The sequence below is a fragment of the Budorcas taxicolor genome, chromosome 19, assembly GCF_023091745.1.
Source record: "Budorcas taxicolor isolate Tak-1 chromosome 19, Takin1.1, whole genome shotgun sequence".
In the NCBI taxonomy this organism is placed as follows: Eukaryota; Metazoa; Chordata; class Mammalia; order Artiodactyla; family Bovidae; genus Budorcas; species Budorcas taxicolor.
The window spans coordinates 62,140,022-62,167,161 of NC_068928.1; the positions used below are offsets into that span (position 1 = coordinate 62,140,022).

At 55.2% G+C, this 27,140-nt stretch overlaps 1 protein-coding gene across 2 annotated transcripts in view; it reads left to right on the forward strand.

The window, feature by feature from the left end:
• Nucleotides 1-27,140, forward strand: part of PRKCA (protein kinase C alpha) — a 292,804-nt gene that overhangs the window by 238,802 nt on the left and 26,862 nt on the right. For both annotated transcript variants that reach the window (XM_052658580.1, XM_052658582.1), the window contains exons 9-13: nucleotides 14,601-14,738; nucleotides 16,714-16,887; nucleotides 18,761-18,852; nucleotides 20,797-20,859; nucleotides 21,908-22,046. In XM_052658580.1, coding sequence (XP_052514540.1) covers nucleotides 14,601-14,738; nucleotides 16,714-16,887; nucleotides 18,761-18,852; nucleotides 20,797-20,859; nucleotides 21,908-22,046 — 606 coding nt within the window. The remainder of the gene's footprint in view (nucleotides 1-14,600; nucleotides 14,739-16,713; nucleotides 16,888-18,760; nucleotides 18,853-20,796; nucleotides 20,860-21,907; nucleotides 22,047-27,140) is intronic.

Genomic DNA, 27,140 nt, shown 5'->3' on the forward strand with positions numbered 1-27,140 from the left:
TCGGGGAGGGTGCCTGAGCTCGTGTCTGGGGGGGAAGCTGTCGGGGCTGTCTGCTCTGTAGCCCAGGGCCTGCCTCCGTTTACACAGCCAGGTGCCCCGAGCACTTGGGCGAACAAACCAATTCGTGCGATGAGCGTGGTCACGCCTGGAGATGAACCAGCTCCTTTCTCAGAAAAGGGGAATTCTGGAAATTTCCATGCAGTGAACGCTGCATCTCCTCAGTGCCAAGTACCACCTGTGGGGATAGAGGCTTTAGACGGGGGCTCCCCTGCTGGCCCAGTGGCTAAGAATCTGCCTGCCAGTGTGGGGGACCCGGGTCAGTCCCTGGTCCGGGAGGATCCCACGTGCTGTGGAGCAGCTGAGCCCGGGCCCTCCAGCCTGTGCTTTGCAGCGAGAGAAGCCTCCCCCAGAGACAGCCCGCCCACAGCTGGGGAGCAGCCCCCGCTCGCTGGAACCAGAGAAAGTTCTCAAGCAAAGACCCAGCACAGACAAAAATGAATGAAATTTCTTTTTTAAAAAAGACAGACTTCAGACTGGCTCCCAAGGACACAGCGAGCATGAACGGGTTGGAACCTGCCCCTGACCCCCCAGCGCGCGCAGGTGACATCCTGGCCTCACAGGAGGCAAGCAGGCCTCCTCCCAGCCCCCACCCCGCAGCTGACCCAGCTGGGCAGGGCTGACTGTGGCCTCGGCAGGGTTCTTACTGGCGCCCAGCCCTCGCCCTCGGGAGGCCAACCCATCCTCCCTGCTGAGGAGGCGTGGCTCGCTCGGCGGGGGCGGGGCCTCGGGGGCTGCAGGACACAGGCCCAGGAGCCTGAGGCCAGGAGCTTGGGGCTTGGCTTCGCTTCCAGTGATGGCTTTTGTTTCCACGGATGAGGCCTCCTTTCCACTGAAGACCTGGGCCTCGGTTGTGCCCCTTCCCTGGGCATCAGTGCAACAGATGCGGCCGCAGAGCCTCGGACCAGGAGCTCAGCGAGTTCAGCAGCTGGCGTGCCTTCAGCAGTCATTGAAAACCAGCTCGCTGGCGTTTGGGCTGCTACTCTGACCTTGTCCACCTGGAGTAGGGGTGTGCGTCCTCCTGATCCCCACCCCGATCTGGGCTGCGGTCCAGGCAGGTTCCCTCCAGACTCTGGGACTGGCTGAGTCACTGCATAAGCCTTTCCTTTGATTTTTTTTAAAGCAATTTGGGCTGTTTTGTTATATCCAAGCTTGGAACAGCTTAGAGTTCTTTCTGGGTCCATTTAAGTCTAAGAATAACTGCCCAGTGACTGCATGGCAACTGTATAGAAGCTTCTCTGCTGGAGCATTTTTGCCTCCTATTCCAGGCGGAGGTGGGAGGTTCAGTTCAGTTCAGGTTAGTTACTCAGTCCTGTCCGACTGTTTGCAACCCCATGGACCACAGCACGCCAGGCCTCCCTGTCCATCACCAACCCCCCGAGTTCACCCAAATTCATGTCCATGGAGTCTGTGATGCCATCCACCATCTCATCCTCTGTCGTCCCCTTCTCCTCCTGCCCTCAATCTTTCCCAGCATCAGGGTCTTTTCAAATGAGTCAGTTCTTCGCATCAAATGGCCAAAGTATTGAAGCTTCAGCTTTAGCATCAGTCCTTCCAATGAACACCCAGGACTGATCTCCTTTAGGATGGACTGGTTGGATCTCCTTGCAGTCCAAGGGACTCTCAAGAGTCTTCTCCAACACCACAGTTCAAAAGCATCAATTCTTCGGCGCTCAGCTTTCTTCACAGTCCAACTCTCACATCCATACATGACTACTGGAAAAACCATAGCCTTCACTAGATGGACCTTTGTTGACAAAGTAATGTCTCTGCTTTTTAATATGCTGTCTAGGTTGGTCATAACTTTCCTTCCAAGGAGTAAGCGTCTTTTAATTTCATGGCTGCAATCACCATCTGCAGTGATTTTGGAGCCCAAATAATAAAGTCTGACACTATTTCCTCTGTTTCCCCATCTATTTCCCATGAAGTGATGGGACCAGATCTTTGTTTTCTGAATGTTGAGCTTTAAGCCAACTTTTCACTCTCCTCCTTCACTGTCATCAAGAGGCTTTTTAGCTCCTCTTCACTTTCTGCCATAAGGGTGGTGTCATCTGCCTATCTGAGGTTATTGATATTTCTCCCGGCAATCTTGATTCTAGCTTGTGCTTCTTCCAGCCCAGCATTTCTCGTGATATACTCTGCGTATAAGTTAAATAAGCAGGGTGACAATATACAGCCTTGACGTACTCCTTTTCGTATCTGGAACCAGTCTGTTGTTCCATGTCCAGTTCTAACTGTTGCTTCCTGACCTGCATACGGATTTCTCAAGAGGCAAGTCAGATGGTCTGGTATTCCCATCTCTTTCAGAAATTTCCACAGTTTATTGTGACCCACACAGTCAAAGGCTTTGGCATAGTCCATAAAGCAGAAATAGATGTTTTCCTGGAACTCTCTTGCTTTTTCCATGATCCAGCAGATGTTGGCAATTTGATCTCTGGTTCCTCTGCCTTTTCTAAAACCAGCTTGACCATCTGGAAGTTCACGATTCACACATTGCTGAAGCCTGGCTTGGAGAATTTTGAGCATTACTTTACTAGCGTGTGAGATGAATGCAATTGTGCGGTAGCTTGAGCATTCTTTGGCATTGCCTTTCTTTGGGATTGGAATGAAAACTCAGCTTTTCAAGTCCTGTGGCCACTGCTGCGTTTTCCAAATTTGCTGGCATATTGAGTGCAGCACTTTCACAGCATCATCTTTCAGGATTTGAAACAGCTCCACTGGAATTCCATCACCTCCACTAGCTTTGTTCATAGTGATGCTTTCCAAGGCCCACTTGGCTTCACATTCCAGGATGTCTGGCTTTGGTGAGTCATCACACCATTGTGATTATCTTGGTCATGAAGATCTTTTTTGTACAGTTCTTCCGTGTATTCTTGCCACCTCTTCTTAATATCTCTGCTTCTGTTAGGTCCATACCATTTCTGTCCTTTATCGAGCCCATCTTTGCATGAAATGTTCCCTTGGTATCTCTAATTTTCTTGAAGAGATCTCTAGTCTTTCCCATTCTGTTGTTTTCTTCTATTTCTTTGCACTGATCACTGAGGAAGGCTTTCTTATCTCTCCTTGCTATTCTTTGGAACTCTTCATTCAGATGCTTATATCTTTCGTTTTCTCCTTTGCTTTTTGCTTCTCTTCTTTTCACAGCTGTTTGTAAGGCCTCCCCAGACAGCCGTTTTGCTTTTTTGCATTTCTTTTCCATGGGGATGATCTTGATCCCTGTCTCCTGTACAATGTCACGAACCTCATTCCATAGTTCATCAGGCACTCTATCTATCAGATCTAGGCCCTTAAATCTATTTCTCACTTCCACTGTATAATCATAAGGGATTTGATTTAGGTCATACCCGAATGGTCTAGCGGTTTTCCCCACTTTCTTCAATTTAAGTCTGAATTTGGCAATAAGGAGTTCATGATCTGAGCCACAGTCAGCTCCCGGTCTTGTTTTTGCTGACTGTATAGAGCTTCTCCATCTTTGGCTGCAAAAGAATATAATCAATCTGATTTCAGTGTTGGCCATCTGGTGATTCCATGTGTAGAGTCTTCTCTTGTGTTGTTGGAAGAGGGTATTTGCTATGACCGATGCGTTCTCTTGGCAAAACTCTGTTAGCCTTTGCCCTGCTTCATTCTGTACTCCAAGGCCAAATTTGCCTGTTACTCCAGGTGTTTCTTGACTTCCTACGTTTGCATTCCTGTCCCCTATAATGAGAAGGACATCTTTTTGGGATGTTAGTTCTAAAAGGTCTTGTTGGTCTTCATAGAACCATTCAACTTCAGCTTCTTCAGTGTTCCTGGTTGGGGCATAGACGTGGATTACTGTGATATTGAATGGTTTGCCTTGGAAACGAACAGAGAGGTCAGTAAGTCAGTTCAGTCGCTCAGTCGTGTCCGACTCTTTGCGACCCCATGAATTGCAGCACACCAGGCCTCCCTGTCCATCACCAACTCCCGGAGTTCACCCAAACTCATCTCCATCAAGTCGGTGATGCCATACAGCCATCTCATCCTCTGTCGTCCCCTTCTCCTCCTGCCCTCAATCCCTCCCAGCATCAGGGTCTTTTCCAGTGAGTCAACTCTTCACATCAGGTGGCCAAAGTATTGGAGTTTCTGCTTTAGCAAATCAGTCCTTCCAATAAACGCCCAGAACTGATCTCTTTTAGAATGGACTGGTTGGATCTCCTTGCAGTCCAAGGGACTCTCAAGAGTCTTCTCCAACACCACAGTTCAAAAGCATCAATTCTTCGGTGCCCAGCTATTTTTTATAGTCCAACTCTCATGTCCATACACGACCACTGGAAAAACCATAGCTTTGACTAGATGGACCTTTGTTAGCAAAGTAACATCTCTGCTTTTTAATATGCTATCTAGGTTGGTCATAACTTTCCTTCCAAGGAGTAAGTGTCTTTTAATTTCATGGCTGCAATCACCATCTGCAGTGATTTTGGAGCCCAAATAATAAAGTCTGACACTGTTTCCCCTGTTTCCCCATCTATTTCCCATGAAGTGATGGGACCAGATGTCATGATCTTCGTTTTCTGAATGTTGAGCTTTAAGCCAACATTTCACTCTCCTCTTTTACTTTCATCAAGAGGCTTTTTAGTTCCTCTTCACTTTCTGCCATAAGGGTGGTGTCATCTGCATATCTGAGGTTGTTGATGTTTCTCCCGGCAATCTTGATTCCAGCTTGTGTTTCTTCCAGCCCAGCGTTTCTCATGATGTACTCTGCATATAAGTTAAATAAGAAGGGTGACAATATACAGCCTTGACATACTCCTTTTCATATCTGGAACCAGTCTGTTGTTCCATGTCCAGTTCTAACTGTTGCTTCCTGACCTGCATACAGATTTCTCAAGAGGCAGGTCAGTGGTCTGGTATGCCCATCTCTTTCAGAATTTTCCACAGTTTATTGTGATCCACACAGTCAAAGGCTTTGGCATAGTCAATAAAGCAGAAATATATGTTTTTCTGGAACTCTCTTGCTTTTTCAATGATCTAGCAGATATTAGGACCCTTCTAAAGCCATGCCATGTTCATCTCAAGGCATCTCAGCCAATCTGGAGACCTCGGTGCCTCAAGGTCTCAAGCAGAGACATGCCGCTCCATCAGGAAGGTCCAGGAGACAGACTCAGGCTTACGTTTCCTCCACGGTTATTCCAACACCAGGATCTCAGCAAGGACAGTTTTGTTTCTCTTGCCCCCTTCAACCTGGATGTGGATTAAGATCTCTAGTCTAAAATAGAGCTTTTGGGGGTTGGAATAAAATGACCTGTTTTGCAAATGACTATAAGGAGACCTGTAATTGCAGATGTACAGGGCCGTGATTATAAGATGCACAGACGACAGTCGGTCCAGACCTGTCGGAGTGATGTGATGCTCACACGCTGCCCAGTATCCTGTCCTAGTGGGCAAAGCCTTCTGAGCACAAAGCATCATCCTTTCGTCTCTGCTGTCCTCTCTGCTCAGCAACAGGGCTGTTGTGACCCTTGCAGGCTGTGGACTTCCAGCTCAGAGAAGCAGCCCCCTCACATTTTCTCCCAGCAGCTGACCGCCCGCCACCACCACCCCGTGTGAACTTGAAGAACTAACCCCATGGCTGCCTGCATAGAATTCTCTGTTAAGATGGTCTCCCTTGTTTTGCTCGCACTAGTACTTGAAAAAGTCAAGTTATCCAATCATGATGGGTTAATTTAGGGAGAAGTTCAAGGTGAACAGAAGTACTGGTTAGCTGGCATTCGGTCAGCCAGAACTCGGCTAATCAGCTGCTTAACAGGTTTGTTTTTTGCCAGTAACCTTGGGCTCTTCAAGATACTGAGGAGCCTTCTGAATCATCAAGAAGTACATTTTGTTACACACAGTTCTGGTGGTAAGTGGGTGTGGTTTTACTTTCTTTTACGAATAGCAGCTATCTGTGCATAAAGTGACTGGTAACTGGCTATCGGGGCTTCTCCTGGGGCTTTCCAGGCGGCTCAGTGGTAAAGAATCTGCCTGCCAATGCAGGGGACGCAGGAGACCCAAGTTCGATCCCTGGGTCGGGAAGATACCCTGGTGGAGGAAATGGCAACCCCCTCCAGTGTTCTCGCCTGGAGAATCCCATGGGCAGAGGAGCCTGGCGGGCTACAGTCCATGGGGTCACACAGAGTCAGACACGAGTTAGCAACTAAACAGCAACTGTCTGTTCCTACACAGTCACTCAGTTAACCAGGGCTCCTCCGGCCCGGCACCCGCCCTGTGGGTCGGTGGAAGGCAGAAGGAGCCGTGAGCATCTGAGTGTCAGGGAGCTGTTGCCATGAGCCCTGTCGGGCCACAGACGCCAGAGGAGGAAGGCAGAGGGTCTTGGCCCCTGGTTTGACACAGTTCGTTGGGGGAAAGGCTGGTCCCTAGGCCTGCAGCCGGGAGCCCTGAGCGCTGCCCCCGTACCCCCCACACACCCCTCCCCCTCCAGCCGGCCCTGTCTGTGCCCGTGACCCCCTCCCCCATCCCCCCGGCCCCGTCTGTGACCCCCATCACCCCACCCCGTCTGTGCCCATGACCGCCTCCCCCATTCCCCCGGCCCCGTCTGTGACCCCTGTCCCACCGGCTCCATTCCCCCCGGCCCCGTCTGTGACCCCCCATCCCCCCGCCCCGTCTGGAGCTGTGACCCCGTCCCCCATCCCCCCAGGCCCCGTCTGTGACCCCCCCGTCCCCCAGCCCCGTCTGTGCCCGTGACCCCCTCCCCCATCCCCCCCGGCCCCGTCTGTGACCCCCCGTCCCCCCGGCCCTATCCCCCCCGGCCCCGTCTGTGCCCATTACCGCCTCCCCCATCCCCCCTGCCCTGTCTGTGCCCCCCGTCCCCCCGCCCCGTCTGTGCCCATGACCGCCTCCCCCATCCCCCCTGCCCTGTCTGTGCCCCCCGTCCCCCCGCCCCGTCTGTGCCCGTGACCCCCTCCCCCATCCCCCCCGGCCCCGTCTGTGACCCCTGTCCCCCCGGCCCTACCCCCCCTGGCCCCGTCTGTGCCCCCCGTCCCCCCGGACCCGTCTGTGCCCATGACCCCCTCCCCCGTCCCCCTCGCCCCGTCTGTGCCCATGACCCCCTCCCCCATCCCCCCGGCCCCGTCTGTCCCCCTCGCCCCGTCTGTGCCCATGACCCCCTCCCCCGTCCCCCCGCCCCGTCTGTGACCCCTGTCCCCCTGGCTCCATCCCCCCCGGCCCCGTCTGTGACCCCCCATCCCCCCGCCCCGTCTGCGGCTGTGACTCCGTCCCCCATCCCCCCAGGCCCCGTCTGTGACCCCCCCCGTCCCCCCGCCCCGTCTGTGCCCGTGACCCCCTCCCCCATCCCCCCCGGCCCCGTCTGTGACCCCTGTCCCCCCGGCCCTACCCCCCCCGGCCCCGTCTGTGCCCCCCGTCCCCCCGGACCCGTCTGTGCCCATGACCCCCTCCCCCGTCCCCCTCGCCCCGTCTGTGCCCATGACCCCCTCCCCCGTCCCCCTCGCCCCGTCTGTGCCCATGACCCCCTCCCCCGTCCCCCTCGCCCCGTCTGTGCCCATGACCCCCTCCCCCGTCCCCCCGCCCCGGCTGTGCCCCCCGTCCCCCCGCCCCGGCTGCAGCCGTGACCCCTCGCGGTGCCGCCCCCGGGCGCCTGGCCCTCCTCTTCCTCACCTCGCAGCTCCCGCTCCCGTCCCCCGGGGTGCCGCGTGCGCCCCGTAGAGGCGGTGGGTCCTCCGCCCTGTCCTTCCGCCGAGCCGTCCACAGGAGCCGTCACCCGGGTTCCTGTGTCCCCACGCCCGAGGCCCCGCCGCGCCCCCGCTCTGAGGGACGCGCGGTGTGTCCTGTCCAAGCGGCCACGGCCCCCAGCGAGGACACGCTCCCGCGTGACCCGGCGCACGCCCGCCCTCCCCGTTCCCGATCAGGGGCCTTTGGGCTTCCACCCGGGAGACCGCGGCCTCGCCTGTGAGTGACTCCAGACGCGTTCTGGCCAGTCTGGAAGGCAGCGCGTGGCGGGGAGGAGTGCGTCTTCAGGCTGACGGCATGTTTCCCTTCGTTCCTGTTAATGTGTGTCTCTGATCACACCTCCAGACCCAGTTCACCCTGGCTGAGGCACACACCTCTGTCAGCAGGCAGCCGGCGCGGTGTGCGCCGGCCGGCAAGACCGCTGTAAATATGTCACAGGCGGAGTCATCCAGTTCTGATCTTAACACCTGGCTTAATACCACTCCTGTTTCAGTTTTTTCCGCATTTCTTCCCAAGTCACTTCATTGTGTAACCTCATCAGCCGTTCTGTTCCCGAAGGATTCAAGGGGACTTTGCAACTTGCATGTAAATTATTTTAAAAATCTGGTCTATTGTCATTTCTGACAACACCGCTGCCTTTGGGAGGAGCTGGTTAGGGGCCACAGACCAGCTGTGTTCTCAGTGGATTGCTCTCATTAGTAATTAATCTCAGCCTGAGATGGTTACAGCATATTCATATCCGAAGCGAGTGAAAAATGTGAATGCTCAGACACCTGGGAACAAAATTCGCAAGGAAAGATCACATTCCCTACACTAAGCAAGAACCAACAGTCTTTCAAACGCGCCGCACGGAAGAAACACCCAACAAATGGTGCAGTTCAGCTTCTCGTCTCCAGAAGGCGTCCCTGACACTACAGGTGTGCCCCCCGAAGGGGCTTCAAAGAATTAGTGACCCGGTGACTGGAAATGGGGAAGGGAAAGTACTCTTTGAGGTTTCAGAAGCCTGAAGGGTGTGGCAATGGCTAGGTCCTCGGTGTCAGCACACCCACTGTGGGCGGCTGGGTCCCCGCTGTCCCCGGGGTCCCCGCGACCCCCTACTCCTCTCTGCAGCCCCTGAGGAGGGCTCTTCTTCCGGAGCTGCAGCCGTGCAGCAGCTACTGATCAAACGAGGTGGGGGGGGGGGGGAGATCCCGGCACAGGAGGCATTTGAGTCCATTTGACGGATGAAGAAACTGAGGCCCGGGAGGGGTCTGCCGTGCCGGAGCTGGTCCTCCCAGCCACATTCCCCCCAAGTCCCGTCAGCCTGTTACCACGGGGCAAGGCAGGGAGCGGGGGGCGCGCAGAAAACTGCCCAGAACAGCGCAGCTGAGCTGGGCTTGAAAGCAGGTGTCCCAGCTGAGCTATAATTAGATCCCTCCTTTTTGAAAACTGGTGCAATTTAAAAAACGCTCAGTGAAGATAGGGTGAAATCAACGATTATGGAAATTTTGTGCTAAATTTAATTGCAGTCAGCCCCGCTTTCAGAATGCTTGCTGCTGTCAATTAGAGGCATTTTAGAAAAAATTTAAATTGAGTAATTGAGCAAACATATTCAGCCTTCTGGGGGAAGGATCATATTTTTTCTGTCTTTCCCTCCATGCTCATCAGGTTTCAAACGTCTGCCCAGGTTCCTCGGGGCGCAGGAAGGGTGGGGATGACCTCACCCACCCACCTGTCCTGCAGCCGCTGACGAGGGTGAGAAGCGCCTGGAACTTTCCCAGGGGTCTGAGCTTTATTGCCAGCCATGGTTTGGGTTTTCGTTCTTGTTTTTCAGGAGCTCCCACCCTGTGATCACTTAGCACACGTTGAATTTCCCTGGGGGTGGCCGTTTCGCTGAATTCTGCCCTCACGTGACTCATCGTTCCATTATTTCCCAGACACAGTGGGTCTCGGGGGCTGCACCTGGCCCCCTCGGCCCTCCCAGCCTCCCTGGCATCCGTGGTTTGCAGAGTCTGGGCCCAGTCAGAGGTCTGGGGAGAGTCAGGACACAGAGACAGCTAGCCGTGGTTGGGGCTTGTCTCCTGAAATCACGCCCTTGGCAATTCTAGGACACACTCTGGTGTCTGCACTGTGCCAGGGTGGCAGGCATGAGGCCAGGCTCTCACACGAGAGACGAGTCACCTTCTGTGAAGGCAGAGCTGGGAAGGTAGCGTTTGCATCTTGTTTTTGCCATTTTGCAGTATTTACAGGAACTTCACTTCTGTGGGCCATTCTAGTGAACCTGGGCGTATTCCTAGACTTGGCCAAGAATCCAGGCAGAACGCGGGCATCGTTGTCACACTGAGTGCAGTAAGTCAGACAGGGAAGGAGGAACAGCATGTGGCATCCCTTATACGCAGAGTCTGAGAAGAAGTTCTGTGAATGAGCTTATTCACAAAACAGAGAGAGACTCACAGACTTAGAGATGGACCTTCTGGTTGCTGGGGGAGGATGGGGAAGGACAGTTAGGGAGTTTGGGGTGGATGGATGTGTCTGTTAGTCGCTCAGTCGTGTCCAGCTCTCTCGCGACTCCACGGACCATAGCCCGCCAGGCTCCTCTGTCATGGGATTCTGCAGGCAAGACTCCTGGAGTGGGTGCCACCTCCTCCTCCAGGGGATCCTCCCGACCCAGGGATCCAACCCTCTCACGCCTCCTCTCTTGGTGGCCGGGTTCTTTACCACTAGCGCCACCTGGGAAACGCTTTGTGATTGTTCCGTCGCCCAGTCGTGTCTGACTCTTGGCAACCCCATAAATGGCAGCACGTCAGGCTTCCCTGTCCTTCAGTGTCCCCTGGAGCTTGTCCATTGAGTCGGTGATGTCATCCGACCATCCCATCCTCTGTCGCCCCTGCCCTAAGCTGTGTTTAAAAGGATAGCTAACAAGGACCTACTGTACGGCACGGAGAACAGTTTTGCAGCGAGCCTGGATGCGAGGAGCAGAACGGATACACGTGTGTGTGTGGCTGGGTCCCTTTGCTGTCCCCTCGAAACTATCACAACATTGTTCATCACCTACACTCCAATGCAAAACAAAAAGTTTTTAAAAATAACATAAAAAAAAAAATTGCAATCGGTCCAGAAAATAAGTACCACAAGAGGGCAGTAAAGATTTGCAAGTAAAAGATTTCCCCAGCCGCACCAGAAGAGAGCCACGGGCTCTACTGCGCCTCTGCACTTCCTGCTGGACGCAAGACGGGCTTCCCGCTTTGACTGTGGGGACCCGTCTTGGTCCTGGGGGAGATGCCCATGGTCCAGCGGTTCCCGCAGTCTCCTCTGGCAGGAGCCCAGCTCACTTCATACCTACTCTGCTTTCCTAGGACAGAGAACTCCCCGTTTCTAGGCAATATTGCCAGCGGTCGGGAAACTCATTTCCTTTGCTGATGTAAGAAACGCCTCGGGAAGAAAGAGCCACCCCTATGGACCGTTGATCAGGGCCTTTATTGGGCGGTCGCTCTCGGGCAGAACTCCCGGGGGCGGGTGAGCAAGGAAGCGAAGGGAGTCTGCGAGGTATGAGGGGTGGGGAAGGGTTTTATAGCCCGGGCCGGGCTCCCATATAAGAAAGCGCGGGCTCAGCGGTGATTGGTGTCCAAGGGCTCCATGTCGGCCCCTGATTGGACGGCTTTGGCTGTCAGCCCGCCTCCGGGGCTTGTCTGCAGCACACTGCCGGGACATGTCCCGACGTGCCCGGGCATGCCTCAACACGCCCGACCTTGCCCGACCTTTCAGCTGCCACTGAGCTTGTCTGGCTCTGACCCTGCCGGCTCTGACTTAAGCCTGCCCCATGGCCATCCCAACGGGGAGCGTTTTAGCAGGAAAAGGCTTTGCTCTTTGTTGTTTAGCCACTGAGTCGTGTCGGACTCTCTGTGACCCCATGGACTGCAGCCCGCCAGGCTCCTCTGTCCTTGGGATTCTCCAGGCAAGAACACTGGAGAGGGTGGCCATGCCCTCCTCCAGGGGATCTTCCCGACCCTGGGATCGACCTGCATCTCCTGCATTGGCAGGTGGATTCTTTACCACTGAGCCTCTAGAAAAGGATACAAGTTTCAAAAAATTACCAAGTGCCCCAGATCCTCTCCAATGACGTGCCGTGGCCTTGAGCTCCCGTTAGGCCGGCATCAGGCAGACGTGTGCCCTCAGCTCCCTGGTGAGAGAAAGACGGGCTCTCTCCAGAAGGAAAAACTTGGACAGGGTGAAGTTTCTGGTCCCAGAAGCTCGCGTATGGAAGTCTGGACTCTCGGCCACTGGGCAGGACAGACCCAGTGGTCGTTCCGGGACCTCTGGAGTGGCGGGAGCAGCACACTCTTAACTGCTGGACTGAGCCGGCCTGCGGCGGGTGTCGGCGTCGGCGCGTGGATCTGGGAGATGGGGGAAAGCAGGTTGCCTGCAGGAAAGCATCACAGCCAGTACTGAGGCAGGGACGCTTGGGTCCAGAAGAACCAGGGGCTCCGTATTTCCCACAACGGCCCGAGTGCTAATGCGTCATGGGTCCGCGTGTCTCCCGAGAGAGTGGCTGAGTTGCCATGACAACGGACGCCTGCCAGTGGCCGGCGAATTCAGCAGGAGCGACAGCCGGTGTGGATGTGTCCATAAAAACATTTCTCATCAAGAAGATGACCTCGTGTGGTTTCCCATAAATTTTTGCTCTCCCGAGTAAGTTCTTCACTCACCACACCGTTTGGCTGCCGAACAGCTTTTTCCTGTGCTGGTCTTGAAAGAGGCTCGGTAGGGACTTAATTCAGGGGCATCTGAGGCTCTTCACTGTCACCATTCTGCCAGCTTGGCGAGGACAGAGGGAGGCTGTGTTTAAATCCAGCTGCAAATAAGGAATGATTTCAGAACCTGCGTTACGTGGGGCGAAAGGAGGCAGACAAGAGCCCCAGGCCAGATTCTGGCTGCTGTTTCTGTAAGTAAAGCTTTACTGGCGCACAGGCACACAAGCTCACCTGTTCACTCACAAAGTTCTCACGCTCCCTATGCGTGCTAAGTCACTTCAGCCGTCTCTGACTCTTTGTGACCCCAGGGACTGTAGCCTGCCAGGCTCCTCTGTCCCTGGGATTCTCCAGGCAAGAACACTGGAGAGGGCTGCCATTTCCTCCTCCAGGGGACCCTCCCGACGCCGGGATTGAACCCGGGTCTCACACCTCCTGCACTGCCGGTGGGATTCCTCACCACCGTCACCGCCTGAGAAGCGGCATCACGCACAAGTGATACGAAACCAGCTGAGTTCTCATCGCGTTGCTCTGGGAGCAGTGAATGTGTCGCCTAGAAGTAGGCCGTTGATCGGGCCCTGGGTTCTGCGCGGCCGAGCTCTTTCTGCCCCCCGGTGCCTGGTTGACGGAGCAGCACCAGACGCCGTCAGCCTTGCGTTTCAGGGCTGACCGGATGCGCAGAGCAGACACAGCACGTTTTTATTGCAGAAGCAGGATCGTCGCGTGGACGTCCGGTTACTCGTCTGCCCCAGACGGCGTCGGCCTGCCTGCCTTCGGACTCTCAGCACTAGGAAGAGCCTTCTGCTGTCGGGGTCCTCTCTCTCTGCGTGGCAGACATCTGTGATAAATGTTTGTTGTTCAGTTGCTCAGCCGTGTCCGAGTCTTTTAACCCCATGGACTGCAGCCCACCAGGCTCCCCTGCCCAGGCGAGAATACTGGAGTGGGCTGCCATTTCCTCCTCCAGGGGATCTTCCTGACCCAGGGATCCAACCCACGTGTCTTGTGTCTCCTCTATTGGTAGGCGGATTCTTTATCCCTAGCGCCACCTGGGGAGCTCACGTCTCCTGCATCAGCAGGCAGGTTCTTTTACTGATCACGCCACCTGAGAAGCCCACGATCCCTATAAAAGGTTGTTTTGATCAGAGAAAAGGGCCACCTCACAGCCCAGCATGTGATGAGCATGGTCAGGCTTCACTTCATGCTTCCTTTAACCAAAATGCTAGCGCAGACCTCACGCCAAGTGCGGCACTTGGGCTGGGTCTGCAGGGACGGGTGGAGGCTCGTCCTGCGAAGGCACAGCCGCCCCGCAGAGCCAGGTGTGAGCAGCCCACTGAGTGGTGGGGCGTGGACGATTCCTTGAGAGCTTTCTCGGCTACTAAAGGAAACACGTCAGATCCCACATTCCCCGGAAGAGCACAGCACCGACGTCCCGGTGGTCTGGTCGTGCCCAAAATCTCCCGAAAGCTTCTTCACCTCCTGCCATCTCTGTGGGAGCCGAGTTAACTTGAGGGGTGTTAACCGAGTGACCAGTGGGTAAAGCCCCTCTGGGGAACTCACAGGTCACGACCCAGGATCTGTCGGGTGCAGAGAGCACCGCGGGCTCCGTGGGAAACCAGATGCTCTTACAGGTCACCATTTTTCAGGAGTCCAGCTCTTTACCTGAAAAAGAAACCTCTGTTCTTCCTGTGCCTTTTAACACAGCAGTGAGTCACCCCACAGCCTGCCGTGAAGGCGTCTTCCTCCCGGGAACACGCTCTCCCTCTTGCTGCGGGTGCAAGTTTCCTTTCTGCAAATCTTAGATTGGAAAATCTACAAATAAGGAAAGAATCAGCACACAGTTAATTATGTTTATTTCTTTTGTGATGTTAGTTAAAGATACAAAGAGTTTCTCGTGATGGGTGAGGGCAGCTTCTGCTTCATTTGTGAATGTCGCCCTTGGGCTGAGGGCAGCCTTGAAGGCAGGAAGAGACGCCTCGTGGCCCCACTTCCTTTCCTCACCCGTCTCCCCTCCCGCCGCCCGCCCAGCAGCGGCACCCAGCCTAGTCAGAGTCCCCTGTCACTTTTGTCCCTGAGGAAATGGCTGACTGTTTTCACATGTGTGTTATTGTTTAGAAAGCCAAGCTTGGCCCCGCCGGCAACAAAGTCATCAGTCCCTCCGAGGACAGGAGACAGCCTTCCAACAACCTGGACAGGGTGAAGCTCACCGACTTCAACTTTCTCATGGTGCTGGGCAAAGGCAGCTTTGGCAAGGTGAGCGGCCGCATCCGAGCCGGGTGGGGCTTCCGTGGAGGACGTGGGGCCGGTCGGTCCAAGTCTCCCTGAGGACTCCGGGGCAGCGCTCTAGGTGTCCCGCCACGTTCTCAGGGGCTCCCACTTCAGCGCCTTAAAAGCGACTTATCCAAAAAGCCAGACAGGGCTCCCTGTGCCACCGTTTCAGGGTTCAGGATGGAGTCGGCACCCCACAATGGTGGCTGAATAGTTTTCACGGCTGAAAATTAAATGTTGGCTTTTGTAGTAAATGTGAGAGCTGAGAGGCCGGACCAGACGTCCTCCCTGCCCACCCTGCGCCTGCCTTTCTGGGCCCAGCTCTCATGGCGGAGCCAGGGGCTGGCTCCAACCCTCCCCCTTCCTTCTGGATTTGGGTCCCGACTTCCTAGCTTGTGAGGAGCATGTAAAGGTCAGTCAGGCGTCTGCTCTGAGGGTGCTCCCGAGATGAGGGTGCTCCCGAGATGAGGGTGCTCCCGAGATGACGACGGTGCTCCCGAAGTACCTGCTGATGCGGAGGATGTCAAGCATCATTTTCAGCGGCCGCAATGGCGCCCTCGTGTGGCTACGGCCCACACAGCATGTATGTCATGGTGGCCTAGAAGCTATCAGTCCAGTCCAGTCGCTCAGTCATGTCCGATTCTTTGAAACCCCGTGGACTGCAGCACGCCAGGCTTCCCTGTCCTTCACCATCTCCCAGGGCTTTCTCAAACTATATGCTGGAGGGATTTAACGTGCAGCAGTCTATGGGGCTGCAAAGATTTGGACACGGCTGACGACTAACACACACGCGCACACACACACACCACATGCACACACACACCACACGCACACACACGCACACACAGACACACCACACGCACGCACGCGCACACACGCACGCGCAGACACCACACACACACCACACGCACGCACACACGCACGTGCACACACAGACACACCACACACGCACACACGCACGCGCACACACAGACACCACACGCACACACACGCACCGCACACGCACACAGACACACCACACGCACACACACCACACGCACACACGCACGCGCACACACACGCGCACACACAGACACCACACATACACACGCGCACACGCACGCACACACACACACACAGACACACCACACGCACGCGCACACGCGCACACACGCACGCGCACAGACACCACACGCACACGCACGCGCACATGCACGTGCACACAGACACCACACGCACGTGCACACACAGACACCACACGCGCACACACACGCACGCACACAGACACACCACACACACAGACACACCACACGCAGACACACAGGCATGCGCACACAGACACCACACGCACACACACACACAGGCACGTGCACACACACCACACACACACACACATGCACACACAGACACACCACACACGCACATGCACACAGACACACCACACGCACATGCACACACACCACACGCACACACACACGCATGCACGCACACGCACGCGCACACAGACACACCACACACGCACGCGCGCACAGACACCACACGCACGCACGCACACGCACGCGCACCCACAGACACACCACACACACACACCACACGCACACACAGGCACGTGCACACACAGACACACACACCACACACACACGCACACTGCAGCGTTTGGGAACCGGCGCCTGAAGGCAGCTTCTTTTTTGTCAGCGAGCCTGTTGGGCCTGGCCTGGTGCTCCAGGGGTTGAGACTTCACCTTCCAGCACAGGGGCTGCAGGTTCAATCCCTGGTCGGGGAACTAAGATCCCACATGCCTCTTTGCCAAAAAACCAAAAGCAGAAAATAGAAGCAACATTGTAACAGATTCAATAAAGACTTTAAAAATGAGCCACATCAAAAAAAATCTTTAAAAATAATTGACGGGTCTGTACACACAGTTCTGGCACCCCCCGTGCCGTGTGCCCGGATGTTCAGGTTGCCCTCCATCTGCCTGCAGGTGATGCTGGCTGACCGGAAGGGGACCGAGGAGCTGTACGCCATCAAGATCCTGAAGAAGGACGTGGTCATCCAGGACGACGACGTGGAATGCACCATGGTGGAGAAGCGGGTGCTGGCTCTGCTGGACAAGCCGCCGTTCCTGACACAGCTGCACTCCTGCTTCCAGACAGTGGTGAGGGTCCTGGGGCCTGCCCCCCGCCCCCGCCACAGGGTCCTCACGCCACGTCCCCAGCCTTCCTCCCGGGAGAAGACGTTAGCCCACGTCCGCCTCTCCCAAGCAGACTGGGAGCCCCTGGGGAATTCAGGGCATCCCCTACTTATAGACTTGGCATTAATTCCATTTGATTCTGTGAATGCTTCTACCAAAGGTTTTCCTAACGCACGCCAGGCAATGTGTTAAGGCTTAGAGATATGAAACGGCAATTCACAGTCCTGGCTCGTTAAATCCTGGTACAGCTACCGAATTGCCATCAGAGCGTCAGGAGACCCATGTCCTGGAAGAGGATGTTCTTGGGTAATGCTCACTCAGGGGTGGCAGTCTGGCCTGTTTTGTGTGGATGGTCCCTGAGCTCTAAGAGAGGCTTTATAAAAAGAATATTATTTTGTAACACAAGAAAATTAGATGATTTCAAGATCCATAAGTGGTTTTCTCAGGACATAGCCTGCCCCTTCACTAACCTGGCATCGGGGGCTTTTGACTACAAAGGCACAGCTGAGTAGTTGCAAGACACACACAAAGCCTGAAACATTTCCTGTCTGGCCCTTTGCAGAAAACGTTTGCAGAGCCCTGTCACACAGGTTTACTAAAGAGAGGACAAAATAATTTCCACTAATCAGCCAAGTCTGGGGCATGGTGCTGGCAGGTAACCTCCAAGAAATACAAACCCTTGGATGTTCATATTTATGTGTGTGTATACTGTACGCCGCACCGTAGTGAGGCGTTCCCAAAGGCAAGCTCTCCACGCCTCAGCGGCTGTCCTCCTGAACATGTGGCTCGGTGACCCGCAGGGCCGCAGCGTGCGGCCCGGAGTGGATGGCGGGGCCGCAGAGCCAGTCCCGGCCACCAGGGGGGGACTGGTCCGTCTCCCAGCAGCTCCCAGTAGCGTCCGGAAGAGAATCGAGCAATACGCAAAGGAGAGGGACGGGCCCCAGCCGGGATCCTGTCACCCCGGTTCCACTGCTTAAGCTCTGGAAAGCTGCAAAGCAGAGAAATGAAATTAAAGTTCATGACAGGAAGGCGAGGGGTTGAGGCGCCCAGCGCCCTTTCCTGGCTGTTAGCCCCAGCTCTGTCATTTTTTCCTCCTGTGCACCGCTTTAGTGTTCAGTAACCTCTGTGAAATGGTGGTGTTTCCTGCAAGAGACAGAGGCCAGCGCTTCCTCGTGCTGCGCTGCTAGCTCCCTCCTAAAGCCCCTCCACCTCCCATCTGCCCCGGTGTAAGGTCCTCATAAAGGCGCAGACTCTCGGAGCTCTGTGCTGTGTGCTGCGCCGGCCAACACGCAGCGTGTCAGCGACGGAGAGTCAGAAACAGCATTTGGGCGAACGTGGATGCAGAACACCCATCGGCCTCCGCACACGCAGCCCCACCCCACGGCAGGCGACCCTGAGCTCTACGGGGTACAAGCCCCCCAACCCACGAGGTCTGCTCTCAGACACTGGGCAAACGCACCACCGTCCATCACTGCACTGCCAGCCACTGGCTAAAGAACTGGCCCCTGTGGACTCCACGCCAGCCCCACCTTGGAAATGAATTCTTTGTGTAGGAGAGAAGGGAGGAAGGTGTGAGGCCGTTTCCACCATTGGGAGCATCTGTAACCAGGGGGGTGGACAGGGCAACTGAGAGCTGAGGTTTCAGGGCCATGTCCCGAGGTCCTCACACACAGGGCTTTTTGCTAATTCTTTCTTGCGGGGAGAAAACTGCGACGGGCTCCGCCGGGCAGACGTGCCGGCGCGGCCCGCGTTTCCCCAGCGAGAAAGCAGACCGCGGGCTGGAGCGGGGCCGCCGGCCGCGGGGGAGCCCGCTCACCGCTCGCTCCTCGGCCCCCAGGACCGGCTCTACTTCGTCATGGAGTACGTCAACGGCGGGGACCTCATGTACCACATCCAGCAGGTCGGGAGGTTCAAGGAGCCGCAAGCAGTGTGAGTAGCTCGCTGAGTGCTCTCAGCGCGCTGGGCTCTGGAAGTGGGGCTCCGCCCAGCTCGGGGCGAAGCTCCGCTGCCTCCCCGGGTCCGCCTGCGCGTCCCACGGAGACGGAGACTTCTGTTCCCCTCCCATCCCTGGGAGCTGCGGGTGCCCCGACCCCTGAGTCACTCCCTCAGGAGCTGAGCAGCGGAAGGGGCTCTGGGTGCTGCGCCCAGCAGAGCGAGGGCCTGGCTAGGAGCGAGAGAGCCTGGGGGGCCTCGGGGGCCTGACAGCATCGGGGGGCTCCCGGCCAGAGGAGACGGGGGGTGGGGGGCTGGTGTAGCAGGTGCGGACAGCCTGCAGAAAGAGCGGAGCGGAGCGGCCTTGGAGCCCCAGGGGCATCAGTGTCCTGGAGAGGCCGAGGTGACGCCCCCGTAGGCTTGGGACGGGCTGCCGTCCAGGAGGAGGTCGGGGGAGGTTTCAGTGGGGTGCCCGCACCTCGAGGCCGGGAGGCAGGAATCCGCGCCGTCAGGGAGACGCGGGCTCCAGGGAAGACGGAGAATCTAGAGGCGGAGCCCTGACCACCTGGAGAATCAGCCCGTATTCCAGGGCCAGGAAGTCACGGGTAACTCAGAGAGGCAAAGCCCTTTCACCCCCAGTGGAGATTTGTTGTGCCAGGAACCCCAGTTAATCACCTGAGCAAACGTCCATCCGGCTCCAGCGTTGGTTCAGTCTAAACAATAAACCCGAGCCGCTCTGGCCCACGTGGGGTGAGCCGGCCTCGGGAGACCCACCTGAGGCAGAGCAGGGCGTTCTTGCGGGCTCGCTCCAAACAAGGGCAGGGCTGCTGGTTTCTGCTTTTATTTTTCCTTTCCGTTTTCAGAAAGCCGTCCCCTGATCCCGTCTCTTATGTTGTTGGTTACAAAGCATTAAAACAAGCCAATGGCAGAGCTGAGCCTAACCACTCAGGGCTGTCGGAGCCAAGGGCAGAACAGCCTCCCTCCATCCAGAAACCACGGGCGTCCCTCTTAGTACCTTCAATTGTATCTGTGTTGCTGGAACGTTTCATATTTAAAAAAAAAAAAAAAAAACAGAAAAACAGGAGAAAGCCACAGGAAAGTCACCCGTGACCCCTGCTCTCCTCCCCACCTCCCGCCGGCACTCAGAGACGGCCCCCTGTTGAGAGTGTGGCCCTTGTCATCAGGGGCCCTTCCTCCGCTCCTGTAGACACACTCGTGTAAACACGTGTGCTTACTGAAGCCTCACGAGAGTGCTGTTTGCACAGGCAGAGTCTTGTGGCTTTTCAGGCTTCAGGAACTAAACACAAGCAGATTTTAAAACCTCCTTCAGCGTTTCTCTGGAGTTTCAGACATTGATCCGTTAGCAACTCTGAAGCGACGGCTGTGACTCCTCCCTATCCTGAATTATTTAAAGGGTGCACCAGGCATGAACTGTGGCCTGGGCCCCACTCCCCCAGCGCCTGGAGTGAGGCTGTGGGGGTGAGTAAGCCATTCCCAGAGTTCAGCTCACACTGACCTTTGTCTTCCAGGGCAGACGTGTGTTTTCAAACGCTAACGTATTCTGTCCTTACGGGGAAAATGGGAATTTGCTTCCATCTACTGTAGCCTGACAGAACCACCTAGCAGACAGCCACTCTTAAAAGATTGTGCTCAAAATTTCTTTTAAGCGATAAATTACCTGTCCACCTGCCCCAGACAAGAAGGGCTTGTTTTCAGACAGGTAATAAACCTGCTCTGCTGATTTTATCAGCTGTGTCGTCCCTTGGGGAAGCTGGGGTCATAAAACCGCAGAAGGTTGGAGCTGCCTGTAGGGCAGTGCTAGCCTCTGGCGGTCAGGGTCCCCCCTTCCTGTGCCATTTTGATGCCTGATCTTGAGCACAGAAAGTATCCAGGAGGCCGGAGGGAACAAGCCGGACGCCTGACAGACATTTTCTGTTGCAGGTTCTATGCAGCAGAGATTTCCATCGGGCTGTTCTTCCTTCATAAAAGAGGAATCATTTATCGGTGTGTATCAAGGCCCTGTGCCTGCAGCACAGAGGAGGCTTTGCTGGCCCTCTGGACTCCATGGGTGTGTGATTCTGTTGGGGGGAGAGGGGGTGTCAACATGGAGAGGACAATCCCCCCCACCCCATCATGGAGACCTGCTGGGACCGACCATTCTCTGCAGCCTCCGGGCAAATGTGGACCAGCTTCTGGTTTCTGGATCTCAGAGACGGCATATTTCATTTCTGCTTCTGCAAGAAAATGAGCTTTTCTCCCCTGCTGGCTCCCTCCTCTGCCGGCTCCCTCCTCTGCCTTTCATGTGGCGTGAGGGTCGGGGACCGCGCAGGCTGAGTTTCTGCTAGTGATGCTCAGCAGAGGAGCGCAGGGGGAGCTGGGGTGGGCGGGGAGAGGGGGCCCGACAGATCCGGTTCCTGCCGTTGCTGGTTACGGTGAAGGCAGGACGTCGGCCGGCAGGACACCGCAGAATGGGGGGCTGAGTGCACCTGCGGTGGTTCTGAGCCTGCGGTTTGCACCCGGTGGGGAGCCTGAGCCCTCTGGGTGGGACACTAACCAGCCGGGGAGCGCGGGCCCTCGGAGCTGCTCAGCTGAGTCTCCGGTGATTCGCCTGCTGTCAAGGTGGGAATCACTGGCGCCGTCACTCAGTCTGGTTTATTAAGTATCTGCTGTGCCCTAGGTGGGCTTCACAGGTGGTGCTAGTGGTGAGGAACCCGCCTGCCAACGCAGGAGGCGTGGAGACACGGGTGTGATCCCTGGGTCGGGAAGGTCCCCTGGAGGACGGCATGGCAGCCCACTCCAGTGTTCCTGCCTGGAGAAGCCCATGGACAGAGGAGCCTGTCCATGGTGGGCTACAGTCCGTGGGGTCACACAGGGTTGGACAGGACTGAGGCGCTTTGGCATGCACACAAGTACCCTGGGCACTGCGCTGGGCTCTGGAGATGGAAGATCGCTAAGTGGCAGGTCCCGCCCCAGCTCTCCCAGGCCTGTAGTAAGGAGGCGGAGCGAAGTGGTTGCGAGCGGAGGGACGCTGATGGTGCCTGCTTCCTTGCAGGGACCTGAAGTTAGACAACGTCATGCTGGACTCGGAAGGACACATCAAGATCGCGGACTTCGGGATGTGCAAGGAGCACATGATGGACGGCGTCACGACCAGGACCTTCTGTGGGACCCCCGACTACATCGCCCCGGAGGTAGGCCCCTCACTCTCCGTGAAACGCAGCCGCTCGTGGGGTGTGGATGGGATCCGGCATCACCCATCAGTGTGTGAGGAGCAAATACAGAAAAAGAAAGCATGAGAGCTCCATGCACACAGTAAGGACACGTCTTGCTTCACGGCACTTTTGTCTGTTACACGTGTGTGTGAGGTGTGTGTGTGGTAAAATGCATTTCTTCCAGTCACAGGCAAAGGAATGTGAGAACCACTGCGGGGTGGGGAAGGAGGGACCTTGCTTGGGAGAGGCTCCGGGTGGAAACACGGGCTCAGGGGTGGTTGCAATGATGGGATTTTAGCAAAACCAGAGAGATTGAACGTTTTGTTTTTTTGCTGAAGTGTAGTTGCTCTATAACGTCTTGTTGGTTTCAGGCGTTCAGCACAGTGATTCGCTATCATGAGGACACATCCACGTTCTTTTCCGCTATAGGTTATCATGAGACCCTGAGTGTGGCTCCCTGTGCTCTGTAGTAGGCCCTTGTTGATTATCTGCTTTGTATACAATGGTGTGTAGCCATTAATCCCGAGCTTCTAATTCGTCCCTGCCCCCCTTTCCCTTTTGGTGACCACCAGTTTGTTGTCTGTGTCAGAAAACCAGAGTGATTAGCCCATCAGACACCATGCTGTTTCATAGGTAGTACTTGGTTCTCCAAAGGTGACCCAGTGTTAAAGAACCCGCCTGCCTATGCAGGAGATGCAGGTTCCATCCCTGGGTCAGAAGATCCCCTGGAGAAGGGAATGGCAGCCTAGTCCAGTGTCCTTGCCTGGAGAATCCCACGGACAGAGGAGCCTGGCGGGCTGCGGCCCATGGGGTGGCAAAGAGTCAGACACAGCTGAGCGGCGAAACAACAGCAGCAGGTGCCCTCAGCAGCACACGGATGTGGGTGCTGGAGCCTCCCAGGACGGGCATGCCCGAGGTCTGGCGGAGTGGCTGCAGGACTTGTGTGTTGACGACAGGGGCCGTGCTGCTCTGGCTTTGTCATAACACACGGAGCAGTTTTCTTCCTATATTAGGAAGCTCCCTACATGCCAGTGACTGGGTGGGTAGCCCACTTTCTGCCCTGCGGACAGCACAGTCCCTTCCCCACTGAGCTCCGGCATGGAGAAGCTGATGAATTCCAAGTTAAGGCCGACCTTCAGCTCTTTGTAGAGGTCTCATGTTAGCTGTTGGTGACGTTGTGGTATTTATTCAACATGCTGCCTCGCGCGTTTATCTTTGAAGCAGTGGTGAGAGCAAGACATGAGCTTGGAGATCCAACCGATGTGAGCACCAATCCAGACTTTATTATTTGTAGGCTGTGGGAGCTCAAGCAAGTTACCTGACCTCTCCAAGCCTGTTTCTGCAGTGGCAAGTCAGGGACAATACTGTGCTCCCTGCAGAGTTGCTCTGAGAACTAAAGGTGCCTGGTACAGTGTTTGTTCCTGGAACCCTCTGTTACAGCCATTATTCCAATATGGAAGCTAAATTTTATTCCTTTGTGAGGGCTTTTTTTTTTGTTTTGGCTTGTTATATTCCTAGTGTAGAAACATAAGCTTAGAATATTTACTTAAAAACTTAAATTCTGAATTACATGTCCAGTTATTCTCGTGATCCTTAATCTGCCTAACCTCTTTACCTGCAAAGAACTCACACTTTAGTTTCTCCAGGTATATCGTGAGTTTAAATATTTTTCAAATATGAAGGATAAAGAGATGGTACAGAAAAAATACGCCCTCTGGATGCAGTATTTATTCTGGAGGCTTCTCCTGGCTGACATGGATTAAACAGGCTATTATTGTGAGCTGCGCCAGCTCCAAGTACCACCCACCAGATGCTGCTAAAGCTTGATGGCAGGGAACAGCAGCAGTTTGAGGAATCAAGGTGGCTTTGAGCTTCATCTCCGTGAAGACCAGGTCTCTGCTGATCAAATAGATTCTCATGTTCGGTAATGCCTCAGCCATCTGATATCACCGGGGATGAGAGCATTCCACATAGATGAAATTGCCCAAATAATTAAAGTTTGTTGTCTTTTTTCCCAAGGTTCCTCATTGTATTAATTTTATATAGCTGCTATATCACTACCAGCTTAGTGGATTACAGCAATACAAATCTATTCTCTTACAGCTCTACAGGTCAGGAGTCAAAATTGGTCTCATCAGGTTACTGTGGAATTGCTGACAGGGTGACTGTCTCCTTTTCTGGCCTTTGGAGCTGGTCCTCGGCTCGTGGTTCCCTCCTCCGCCGTCTATGCTGACAGCATCGCATCTCGGAATCTCCCTCTGTCTCTTCCAGCCCCAGCCCTCCAGCCTCCCTCTCATCAGGACCGTTGGGGTTTCATGGGCTTCACCCAAATACTCCAGAGTCATCTTCCCATCTCAGAATCTATAACTTATCCACAGCTGCAAAATTTCTTTTACTAAGTGGAAGTAGCGTCTTTACAGATTCTGGGGGTAAGGATCTCTGAAGGAAGGGAGTGTGGTTCAGCCCACCGCCTCTCCCTAAGTGATACCTCCTTCCTCCACCTGAGTGTGCTGCTAACGTATCGTGGTAACGCTGAGCTTTTGTAAGCTCGAACTCTTCGGTGTGTATGTTTATTTAGTGCTGTGCAGCGTGCCCACATGTCAGTTGACGTCTCCAGCACCCTGTCCAGGTACAGATCGGCTGGCCACCACAGCAGGCCCCCCGTGGTCCTTCCATAACCACGCCCACACACTTCCTGCACCCCACCCACCCCTGACCCCTGGCAGCCACTCTTCTGCCTTCTGTTGCAAAATTTTGTCATTTCAAGAATGTTATAGGATGGAGTCTTACAGTCACCTTTTCAGACTGGCTTTTTCCTCTAAGCACTTTCTAGAAGCACAGTGATTATTTTGGAACACTGCTTGTACCACTTGGTCAAGTTACTTAAACACCCCAGGCTTTAGTCTCCACCTGTGAAGGGGCGTGATAATTTCCACCTCATGAGGTTGTCTGTAGCTGGAAAGTTGTTGCTCCTGGCATTGATTTTGTTCACTTAACTCACATTGGATTGTAAGCCTCTTGCTGTCTTCCTGCTCACTTACTTGGGACAACCTAGACTAGGTTGACTTGGGAAAGACACTTTGAACTGAGCTTGATTGCCATTTAAGAGATCACACCTGTATGGTGCTGGCCATGTCATGCTCAGAACTTGAGAACATGCTGTCAGAGGGAGGGATGCTAGGAACATCCCTCAGAGAGAGGAATGCTGGGAATATCCTTCTGAGAGAGGAATTCTGGGAGTATCCATCAGAGAGAGAGAAGCTAGGAACATCCATCGGAGAGAGGAATGCTGGGAACATCCATCAGAGAGGGGAATTCTGGGAATGTGACATCAGAGGAGGAATTCTGGGAACATCAGAGAGAGGGATGCTGGGAACATCCATGAGAGAGGGGAATTCTGGGAATACTTTCAGTGGGAGGGATGCTCGTAACAAGGTGTCAGAGAGGGACTCTGGGAACATGATTTAAGAGAGATGGAGGCTGGGAACACCCATTGGAGAAAAGGATGCTGGGAACAAGCTGTCAGGGATTTGTGGGAAACCAGCTCGGGGCCCCTTGCTACACCCAGGATCACGTGTCTGGCCCAGATTCCCTCAGGTCCCGTCAGCCATTCCTCTCCTTGTTCCCACTGTGCAGGGGATGATGAAGGGGCGCCCGCCATTTCTGCAGTGTCCCCTGTGTGCTGGGCCCTTCTCTCCTTTCTCCTCCTCGTGACAAACCCCACCGACAAACAGAACCACAGGCCCGTATTTCAGACGAGGTGACCGAGGTGGTAAATGATGGTCTGAGGTGACATTACTACAAACTGCCGGAGTCCAGCTGCTGCCCCTGGCTCTGGCTATCTCCACCATGGGAAGCTGCTCGAACCCGCGCAGTTTGCGCCTCCAGAGAGCACCCTGCAGGCCTGCTGTGGGCCTTCCCCGGGAAGTGCTCCCCCTTTACGGGGGAAGAGGTGACGCAGATGGGACCAGGCCTACACCCGGTTTCCACTTGACTCTCATTGAGGAATAAGCCGCACTCCGTAGGCAGCTCTGTCAGGAATGGCTGCAGGTTGCTGTGCCTTTTGCTAGCATTTTCTTTCTGTGTGTCCAGGAATTGGAATATTTCGCTCAAGGAATCATTGCAGGGTATAGAAAAGACCATCTAGGTTCAAAGTCTGTGAATTGCTCAGAGGTGAAAATAATCCTGTCCTCTGTGTAAACCTTCCTGTCAGGCAAAGGCCAAGTGATTATCTTAGGTGGCACTTTCCTTAACAGGCAAAGCGGAGGCTTAAATATTTGTGACTGTTTGTTCAGAACCCTTGAAATGGTTTTTGTAACATCTCCTTAAGCAGTGAAGATGAGCAAAGGCAGAAAATGTCACTGACACACATTTGCAGCCGAGGTGGACACCCACGGAAGGGGCCCAAATCAGAAACTAGCTCCTGAAGCTGATGTTACAGCGACTCTCTGCTTTGCCATAGAAAGGACCCTTCGAGGTCAGCTAGAGAGTCCCCGAGGCTTCATCTGGACCTCATCCCCCTCCTGAAATTCAGCTATCCTGGCCTGGGAGATCCAGTCAGAGTCAAGGGCTTGCTGGCAGCCGACTAGACCCGAGCCCCGTCGGCTCTGGCCTGGGAGAGAGCCAGGCAGCGTCTGCGGGCCCCCAGCTGCAGTGGGGAAGAAGCCTCTGGAAGGTGCACCCCGCGGAACCTCACAGCCTGGTGGGGCAGGGGCGTGTAGGCCCCCCCCCCCAGAGGGCGTCACCCACAACTCAGAGACCCTCTTCTCCGGACCAAGCCCTCGGAACACAGCGTCTGCCTGTCACACTTGACACACGACTTGGGGGAGGCAGTGGTGGGGTTTGGAGCCGAGACACTGAGCACAAAGCCTGTGTGTCCTCTGCACGGAACTGCACCATCTCCAGAGAGAAGGAAACGCCCGAGGGAGAGCCGCCAGGTGATACGGACCCCGTGGATGCCTGAGGGGCTCAGTCACGACCAGACCCTTTCTTCTCTAAGGCAGTAAGTCAGGATGGTGCCCAGCTACAGACCCGGGCAGACCCCTGCCCCCCGCCAGGAGCCGGGCTGAGCCT